This window comes from Uloborus diversus, chromosome 8 (genome assembly GCF_026930045.1).
Source record: "Uloborus diversus isolate 005 chromosome 8, Udiv.v.3.1, whole genome shotgun sequence".
NCBI lineage: Eukaryota > Metazoa > Arthropoda > Arachnida > Araneae > Uloboridae > Uloborus > Uloborus diversus.
The window spans coordinates 38,794,627-38,805,478 of record NC_072738.1 but is presented as its reverse complement, the minus strand read 5'-3'; the positions used below and the strand labels follow the sequence as shown (position 1 = coordinate 38,805,478).

The window sequence follows — 10,852 nt, the reverse complement described above, 5'->3', positions numbered from 1 at the left end:
GATATTTCTTAACACACAATTTTTATTTTATTAACAAAGTTATGATCGCTACTACTAAAACTGAAAGGAAAGCCTGTAAAAGATTGCTAGATGGTAATGACAAGTTTTAACTATGTAAGAAACATATTAAGGTATGCAATCAAGCAAACAAACTTTATTTGAATTAGGATACTTGAAATATTGTAAAAATCTTTTTCAGAGATACTTTCTAGTTTTTTTTTTTTTTTTTGCTATCTTGGTAGGCAATTAAATTAGAAAATTTTGCCCAGATAGTTTTTTGTAATGACATTAATCCTCTACATAAATAATAACAATAAAAGAATTTGAAGTAATTTTCTAAGGTTGCTATGAGCCTGGGAGAAGAAATTGCACCTTTCTAGAGAATTGCTCATATATGTTATAGTGAATATCTGGTAAATGTCAGTATTAGCAAGTGACTATCAACATTCACATATCAAAGATATCCATGGAAGACTGAATATTTTTGGTGAATCACCGGTGAAAGTAGCCATTCTCTAGTTTTGGTCTTGCACTGTAACATATATATATATTGCTACACTAAGATTTTTTTAAATTTAATTTTTATAAAGGAAAAACTCTCACCTGTAAAGTAGTTTCCAAGCAATAATCAGCAGTAGTCAATATACTGCATACACGAATCTGTTCAGCTGGGCTAAATTTTGTGACTTCACCTTCTTTCAGAAGACTCTGAATTAAATTGGCAGACGATGGAGTATTGCTTCCTCTATTGAAAACATACATAATAAAACAAATGAAGAAACTCAAAAAAAAAAAAAACTTTTTTCAGCATTAAAATGAACTTTAATGCAGTAGATGACTGTTATAACAACCAACTTGGGACCAGAAGTTCCATGTTTTAAAGATTACATTGATCATTTCACAAATTTATAAAATATTATTCAAAATATGTCAATACATCATCTTTGTGCATCAGAATGAAGTTTTAACTATAATGAGTTTTAAAACTCTAACTATGCAATTTAATTAACATTCACAAATAAATATAACAGTGCATATTACTACGCTTGCCCAGGCTTCATGTTTTGTATATTTAATCCCATTTTCAAAGACAATCTGGTGGGGTTTTTTTTTATGGTGAATTTCATTTTTCATTTCAAAGCTTTGAATTAAGGTGAAAGAAGGAGAACAGTTTAAAAATTTAACTTGCTGAACAATGCTGTTATGTTTGTAATGCAGAATAAAAAAACTACTCTACATATTGTTTACTTCTGAAAGGTTGTATTATTTTAGAGAATTTCAGTTTATACATCAGCAGTTTAAAAGTAGTATACTGTAAACTGAAACAAATAATTCTTTGAAGATTATATTGATGAAGTATTAAACTGTTTCAGAACTAAACTTTTTTTAACCTAACATTAGTAGAATAAAAAACAGCTGCTTAGGATAGCAAGAAGCAGGAACAAAACGGGAAACTTCTCCGAACTTGCAAAGAACAGTAACAAAGGTCACCAATAGATTACCGTTGTTGTTGAATACTATCCATTTTCTCAAGTTACACCTTAACATTGATGAGTAAGTAGCATTTTATTCTCTTAGTGAAGGAAATTCCTTCAAGTGTATTTCCCAGAACAAAGACAAAATGAAATAGTGGAGAAAAATCAAGGAATTCACTCACACCCAAACACTAAGTTTTGGTGACTTTTTACATTAGCGAACATAGGCGGCTCGTACGGAGGGGGGGGGGGGACTACTGCCGCCTTATTTTCAAATGTAAAGGTACCTTGCTTCCTCACTTTTCAGAGTTAAAAAAAAACGATCGATTGAAAATGTTTTTTATAGGATGAATTGATTCATTTCACGAAAGTAAAAACTAAAAATTCCAAATAAATGAACTTTTCTCCCCTTATTTCAGGAAAATGGAACTTTGAATTGGAAGGGGAATGTTTACGATGACATCCGTCCCAATTTTTGAGGCCACATTCCATTTTTTGGAGGTCATAGAATCAGCAATGTTAAAAGCCTCTAATCTAACTCTATTTTACAAAAAAAAAAAAAAAAAAAAAAAAAAAAACAGCTTCAGAGACAACCACCTCCTATCCCCACATTCTTTTGACCCATTTTTTTTTGATGCATCAGCCGCCTATGTTAGCGAATAATCAAACATCAAATGTAAAAAGATTGCTACATTATGATGACATTTTTAAGGGTAAAATGACTCTATTACCTACATCTAAAACCTTACTAAATGACATACTTGGGTAAACTGTTTTGGAGAACTTTGTGAGCATATTCTCGTAGGTATTTCTGAAAGACTATGGTTAGCTGGAGAAGGGGTTGCCCAACACTTAACTGGGAACACTGGACAAGGCACTTTTTATAGAAAACAAAGAGGTCCGCACAAGATGGTAAGACACTTGCTTGGTCGACTTCAGGACGAGGTAGTTCAGACTTTTGAGAATCTTCTATGAAGCCATTCATCAATTGAGCTAGATTTCTGAAAAATGATTTGTTGAAACACTTATTTTAAAGGCATTAATATTATGAACATTACATTAACATCAATATATCAGGGAATATCAAACTAACATATTGTTTACCAACAAAATTAAAATTAGTTTGATTCTGTTTTACAGTTTTTTGATAAAGGCTCCTAAAAGTTCATTATAAATTACGATATTACTTTGCATGACCTATCATGTACGAAATAAGCAAAGTCGGCCAGCATGCCGGAAAATCCAAATTTTTCGGCATGCAAATTAATTTTTTTTTTTTTTTTTTTGCAAAAAGAAAAAAGTAAATTGGAAAAATTTATTTGGTCAAAATTATAAAAATTCAAAGTTAAACAATAAGCAAAATAAAATTAATACAATAGTTATTAATGTAGGACATTCAGTATAGATTTAATTATATTCCAATAAAAGAATTGCTTCAGAAACCATCATAGCAATTGTGTTTCATTTTTAATTTTAGCTATAAATTAGCTTAAGCTCCAATTAGAAAGGTAAACTTGTTTTTTTTATTCATTGAATAGCTGTATTAAATTTTTATGTCATTGTAAAATATTTTAATTTTAGGATTATAAATGGTTGTGTTGTTTTATTAATTTTTTAAAAAATTATTCTTAATCAATTAGATTTTTTTTACAAGAATTATTAGAATAACATTTTTAATAAATATTTTTACAAAATTAACCCATTTAATAATAAAATACAATAATATATAGAACTCACATTACTTCATATCACACAAGGGTTATTGAAACCTTGGTGAATCTCGAATTCTGCGGAATACCCCCACTGATGTGGGGTAATATGATAATTTGATACTACAAAATGAAAATACCTTACATATTCATTGATATTTTTCAAACATAAATATCCTGGAATTCAAATGGCCTGGCTTAGTAATTCATGAACAAATAGTTTTAAATGTGTATATCACATTTTGGAGGTGATTAATTGTTTTGTAACTCTTCCTAAGGCAGGGAAAGAAAAAAAAAAATTTGAATTTTGACATTTTGAATTCAAATTATGTTTTTCGCAATCACGAGTGTGTGTGTGTATGTAGGCATCTGTGTTTGTGTCCAGGCATGAGTGTATGGGTATGTGTTTTGTGTGTATGTGTGTTTGTGGGGGGGGGTATCTGTGGGTGGGTGTATGTGCTTGTGTGTCTGTATGCGTGTGTGTGTGTGTAGGTGTATGAACGTATATATGTGTGTAGGTGTGTGTATGTACGCGTTTGTGTGTAGGATATGGAAGCAACCTCGAGACGGCTTTGGCTAGAGGAGCACCATCGTGAGGAGCCGGTCGACGGTGATGCTGCAGAGGGTGCTGGTGGAAAAATAAAATCATAGGAATGCTAAAAACAGTCAAATAAAAGCAATAAGCGATCGTGATTGCTCAAAAAAAAAAAAAAAAAAACCCAGACAAAACACACCTGAACTTGTTTATGATGCAAAATGATTTTATATTCTGCAGAATTGGAGAAAATTGTTTGTTCCTAAGATCTAAACACTAATAGAAAAATCAACTGAAAAACAATTTAACATGCAGTACAATTGAGGACGGTATAATCAGAGTAATTTTGTTTAAAAAAATGATATAATAAGAAAGACAACAGCACAAAACATTAGAAACATTACAATATCTTAGAAACTTACCGATCTTGATATTCAACATAAATTGTTAGATGAGGTTCGAAACAACGAGATATGATGCCTTGGAATGGATTAGTAATTTTCATGATGGATGACTAAATGGACAAGTCAAAGTGTTAAAGTAGCTTAATGTTTCAAATAATATTTATTTTTTGCAGTTCAAATACATTTATAATTATCAGAAGCTTTCTGATACAAATAATAAAAACTCATTCCAAATTTTTGATCATTAATTATGAGTGAATCAGGGCCGTAATCAGACTTTTGTTTTGTGGAGGGTTTTACCAACACAACTCTCGGGAAATCCACATGATCAACAAAATTCAGTTTTATTCGTTTATTCTATTGGTTTTTGCTACATTAAATTGTTTAAATTGGAGGATGCTAATTTAAGGACATTGATATAAGCAAATATAAAAGTTCTATTAAATGAAAAAGTAAAAAAAATGATGTGTCCATTATGTTACACATAAACAATGTAAAATGTAGAGTTTTGCGCTTTCAAATGTAAAGCCTTTTGGTGTGTTTGTAGCAGTATTTGAAATCTAAAGAAAAATGCTGTGTTGTTTTATAAAAATGACATTCACAATAATTTCATTTTTAAAGAAAATTTTTAAAAATAAATAAATTATGAAAAAATAAAACAGCAGTAATAAGTTTTTCAGAAAAAAATTATAATAAAAAACATGTTTTGGAATGATTTTGAAAATTTTCAGAGGAGGTTTAAACTCTAAAAACCCACCCTTTAAATACGCCATGAAGTGAATACATAATTCAGGTGAATCAATGGTGTCTTACTAAAAGAATGCAGATGAAAATATCTGCACACACACACACACTCAGTTATTAAAGACTTGTTAAGACTCCCCCCCCCCTTCCAACAGATTTGCCTCTGCATAACAATGTGAATTTTCTAGTATCTGCAATTGAGAATTTCTTTATGTGGTTATTTTTTTAAACCTCAGAGATGTAATAACTGGATTATCACAAATGTGCTGTAGGCAGGGACGTGCACAGAAATTTTGGGCTCCGTCACAAATGACTTTTCCAGTCCCCCTCCATATTGTTTATCCCTATATTTCCTGCCTAGTTTTAAAAACATTGGGCCCCCTTCAGGCTAGAGCCCGGGCCAACAGGTGTCTCTTCTCCCCCTCTGTGCACGCCCCTGGCTGTAGGGCATCATATACCACAAAACTGAAAACTGGAGGAAAAGGAAGGTATCCTATGACCTGGTGGCAATATTTTTACCTTATAAAAACCCAAGTTTATAAGGGTGCTTGTGCCCTTAGGACCAAGATTGAATAGAATTCAGCAACAGCCTTGAATAAAAGGAAATTTATAATGAACAAAGAAAGGGTTTAATAAAATGCTTTTATGCACATTGACCTTTTGAAAGAAAAGTTTGGGTGGAAATAAATTGCAGTGAAAATTGATTACTTTATAGGCTTTGTCATAAGAACTAAGGAGTTTATTTTTTTAAACCTTTTTTTCGTAATACATTTACAGAAAATATAAACTTTAAAACAAGTGTTCAGATCTGCACAAATGATTCATTTGACAAAACTTAATTTTAGACATATAAACCGATAACACCTTCCCATTTCCGTAACTAAATTCAAGATTTCATGCAACTAACGGACTAAAGATGTACTTACCTTTTCAGCAGAAGTGCTCTCTGGCGAACCTTCCTCTTTTTTGATATCTTCCTTAAATGGATTTGTCTCATCAGGTTCTTCAAATGGATTAGAAGTCTGAAAAATAATAATGAAAAGGAATCAGTTATGAAAATATCTCGTTAATCTGAAAAATCACCATATTAACTTTTCCAATTTTATACTGCTAATAAACACCAAGGACATTTTCACAAGATTATGAATTGGCATGAATGTAAGGGTTAGATCATCCAGGATATATTCGAAATTGTTAACTTTCTGACCCCTAATGGAGGAGAGATAAATCTTTGAAATAGAAATTGACCATCACTAGTCTGAAAGCTATTTTGATTTCACCACCCAAACCAAGACTAATAACTCCAAAAGCTGAAACACGTGAATGAAAGTATTTGGCAAATGAACAACACAAAATGTAATCAAATACCAGGGCAGTTATGAAATCGCCAATCGTGTGCCTTATCCATCTCAAAATATGATATGAGATTAATTTATCTAGTTGTCTGAAAGTATGATGGACATTGGACATTTGTCAAACCAATGAATTAGAATTTTTGTACAGCTGTGAAGTAGAACAAAAATGACTAAGAAAGCGATTTAACTTCATAAGGACCTAACTGTTCCTACAACTTCAATCTTTCTTGCATTTGTCCTTTTGTCCATGTCAGTAGTTGGCCTTAACTGACAAAATCCAATCATTAACCTTTTTCACTCGATTTTTCGTTACTTTCAACTAATTATATGCTTGAACTCAGTCATTGAACTCTTATTCTTTACGTTGCTTACAAATGGATGCCAAAATACTTCAGTGCACAAAAAATAAGCAGTAAGATTTGTGAGATTTCTGACGTACCAGTTAAAACAAGTTAATCTGTTGGGATAGTTACATTGGGATCCTGCCAATCAAGGGTTAAGAGTTACAATCTAAACTACTTGGCAGTAGTGAATTTTGATTGACTGCAAATCCATTTTTTCCCCTCTACTATGGACCAAAGAAACAAACTGCATTTCAATATGTAATCTGCATTTAACTAGTAAGTAGTTGTCCACTAAACACACAAAAATTAAAATCTCTGCAAAATAAAAACACATTGGAATTCCTAAGAATAAAAAGAATTTAAGTTCAAATGAAAAAAAGACGTAATTTTACAAGACATCAATCAATGAGGTCGATTTAGGATTGTGTGCTTTAGAAATGAGCTAGCTCCATAGACCGCCAATAAAGAGTACATAAATCACTTCTCTTGAGGTTTATGACTCCAATCCTGGACAGACAAGCAAGTTGAATTTATTATCTTTGTCAGTATGATTTCCATGAGAAAAAAAAAAAGAAAAAGATTCAGTGAACAAACTTTGGCAAATATATTAATAATAGCCACCACATGCAGTGGTGGATTGGATGAAAAAATCGGCCCTGGAATTAGGAGACAGCCCCATAGCTTTTATAGATATTAAATTTGACCTAATGACTGGAATATCACTTAAATTTGAGGAAATTTTCTTAACAACTAAATATGTTTAATTTAAACGAAAGTTAACAAATAGGAACACTTCTGCTCTTTAATGGTGAACAAATTGATGCAGTATAAGCTGAACCTTATTTTGGGGGAATATTTTGATTGTAATTGTCCATTTAAGTACTTTTATAATGCCCGAAACTTGGTTGAATATGTCCGTAATGATAACACTGCTTGACTAGTATGTCCTTTTCTGCAGTCACAACAAACAACTTAATTTCCCTGTTTTATGAAACTGATCTAGCGATGTTCATAGATGAAAGACTTGGGCCGTCTTAGAACGTGATGAGTCCCTCGACACAAACATACATTATTGGGCCTTATCATAAACATTCCTTTTTTTATACTGCCATACCCTGACGACCCCCAGACTCGATACAATGTCAATAACCTGGTGGGAGGGGTCGGGTACAAGTTTGGCAACCCTTAAATTTTTTTTCCAAACGCATATATCAATACAAAAAGAGAGAGTCAACTTAGGTTTCTGGCTTCTGGGAGTCATTAAAGTATTAGCAGTATAAGCTTAATGGAAAGATTAACATTGAGTCTGAAATAGGGGGTCCAGGGGGCATCTCAGCTGGAAAATTTTTGAAATTGTAGTCTTAAAAACTCAATTTTAGACAATATTTGGTGATGTTAGGAGAGCGTAGGTTCAGGGTTTCTCCTGCTGCAATTTTTCGGAAGTGAAAATTAAAAAACCAAATTTTAAATTATCTTCGAGTATATGCTATGAAGAGCGGTTCCGGGGGTTCTTCTCTGAAACTTTTAAAATATATTAGCTCTGAAAACGCAATTTTAGAAGATCTTTGGTGATTTTAAGTTGAGATAAATTCTGAGGCCATCCATCACAAAATTTTCAAATTGAAGTCTTAAAACCCTTTTTTGGTAAAGACTAGGGCACCGGCAGTTACTTGAAAGTTAAGTTCCGAAAACGAAATTTTTGCTGACCTTCAGTGATGTAAGGAAAAGGAGTTTTCAGGAGGCTCACCCCGGAAAATTTTCGAAACTGAAGCACTAAAAACGAGATTTAAAACGTTCTTCATTGATGATGCCGAGAGAGGAGGGGATGGAGCACTTTTCCAGAAAATTTTTGATACTGTTAATTTAAAAACACAGTTTTAGACCATCTTTGAGAATGTTAAAAAAATGGTAGAGGTTCCAGTGCTTTCCTCCAGCAAATTTTCGAAATTGAAATGTTATGGCGGGAGTGGATTCGGCTGTTCTCTTATGAAGTTATTCAAAATTGAAGCTCAAAATTTTAAATGATCTTCGATGATATTAGGAGGGGGGGGGGGAGGTTCTTGGGACCACCAGAATTCTTTTGACATTGGTTTTTATCAACTTCTTTTCTTTTTTAACTGAGAGCCCGAAACCGTGAGTTTGTACAGCGAACAGAATACTTTGTTTCGTCAAAAAATGTTTGAATCTCACATTTCGGCAGCCTTTGGTTTGGTAATGTTTGTAGGGTCTTTCATGCTCCTCAATGGTATTTTGAAACTGCATTTTGTTAAGTAATTTTATGGAAAAAAAATATTTTGTCACTTTTATTCCAATTGTTATAAACAGAGTCGCCAAGAGCAAAAGGGGAAACAAATGACATAGGTCAATTTTTTTCACATTCCCCCTTTTACACCTTTCACCATTAGGATATTTTACCATCTGCACGAGTCCAATTCCGAGCCAGGCCCCTATTCTCAAACTAAGCTGACATGACTTCACGTCGGCCCTTGTTGTAAGATGCACTTTAGAGCAATTGTGAATTGTCATTTATAAATAAAAGCGTCAAAGAAACAAAAAGTATTTTAACTTTTTACGACCACTAAGGTTTCCCTGTTTTTTTTTTTTAAATTTATTCATTTATTTTTTATTACACCACTAAAAATGTATTGACAGCCGCCAAGGCCTGACAAACTAAAAGTGAAGCTCTAGGGTGACATTAATTTGGAAGCCCCCTGAAGACTATGCAGTGTTTGATTTACATTTTTAAAGCACAAATGCACTTTTGGAGGCCTCTTTGTCTAATCACACAACTATGTATAAATCACTTATGTGCATTTATGAAACTCCTTTGGGCCCCCTCATAATTGTGACCAAGGAAATTCGTTACTGGCAGAATGATTAAAAATTCCCCTTTAAAGAAGTTTTTTCCAATTAATAAGTCATAACTTTTTTTTTTTAATACATGTATTTTTCATATCATTCAAATGCTATGCATACTTCTTTGAAAAATTTGGGGCGCCTTAGGAACATGGGGTCCCAGGGCTAAGCCTACTCAGCCTATGTAGTAATCAGGCACTGGGCAGCCCCATTTCAGAAATTTCCTCTCCACCCCCTCCTGGTGACGGCCCTGCCTCTCTCCACTCGCAAGTTTTAGCCCATGCGTAAAGAGGAGCTGTGGATGTGTTTTGCATTATTCTAAACACATGCGCGCAAAATTTACATTTTGCTGCTAGTACAGGCCCGAAATACTTTGCTGTTAGTTGATCAGCCCGAAGCATGACCAGCCCACCGGGCAAATGCCCGGTTGTCCGCCGGCTGTATCCGCTACTGAACACATGCTGGATTAGCTGCCTTCATTGATGTACTTTGGGGGGGGGGGGTCTTCTCCTTCTTGCCACTTGGTGTACTTCGGGAGCTTCGCCAGTTTTGCTGCCTTCGATGTTACATTAATTAATGAGCAGACCATTGATATTCACTGCAGCACATCAATATAACCATTCCAAGTTCCACTTTGACTTACACTGTGTAACTTAACCATTAAATCAAACTACTCTAAGATCCACTTTTCTCCCACTACCGATACACTTCTGCTTTAAGTAGAGAGAGAAATTATAAACAACTTGCCAGTTGGAAATGAAGAATCGCTGAGGAAAAAAAAATAATGCAAATGAAAAGCCCTTCAGAATTGACTTTTAAACTAATATTTCTGCTAATTAAAGATGTAGAATAATATAACCTGGCCGAACATGTTGCCTGAAAAATTACAAAAAATTACTTGTTTAGAGCGTCAAGTCTCTAGCATTCAGAAGTTACAGTGACATAAATAGATATACATAGATACTCTCTCGTCTTAATATATCAGACGAAACACTATTCCAATGCAATAAATAAAAGACAATAACATGAAAGTGCACTGATTTTAAACTTAGTAATATATGTAGTTGCATGAAAGTGCAGCAACATTGAAATCTAACCTTGCACTTCTATTCATATTTTAAAAAGAAAAAAAAGAAACCTTCATAGCAAAATAAAAATGAAATTAACCATAACCTAAAAACATCAAAGGATATATTGTGAGTGCACATCAAAGGTTTAAAATTCATAAATGATTATTTTTACACAGATTACTGCAGTAAAGTAGATCCATTTTGGTAAGGCATTAATTTGAAATAAAAATTTTTTTAAAGGTATTTTTGTCATTGCTCTATTCCCTCATGCTGAAGAGAGTTCTTTATAATTTTTTAGTACTGTAAATTTGTCTCAGTTAGATTTCTTTAATTGTATAGTTATAAAAGTCTTCCTTTTTT

The 10,852-nt window shown here is 33.0% G+C and overlaps 1 protein-coding gene across 1 annotated transcript in view; it reads right to left on the bottom strand.

The window, feature by feature from the left end:
• Positions 1-603: 603 nt before the first annotated feature.
• The window catches only part of LOC129227328 (vacuolar protein sorting-associated protein 53 homolog), a gene marked incomplete at its 3' end in the record, with an annotated part of 52,667 nt that continues 42,418 nt past the window's right edge, over positions 604-10,852 (bottom strand). The window contains 4 exon segments of the mRNA XM_054861872.1: positions 604-745; positions 2,237-2,476; positions 4,142-4,233; positions 5,794-5,889. Of these exon segments, the coding sequence (XP_054717847.1) occupies positions 604-745; positions 2,237-2,476; positions 4,142-4,233; positions 5,794-5,889 (570 nt within the window).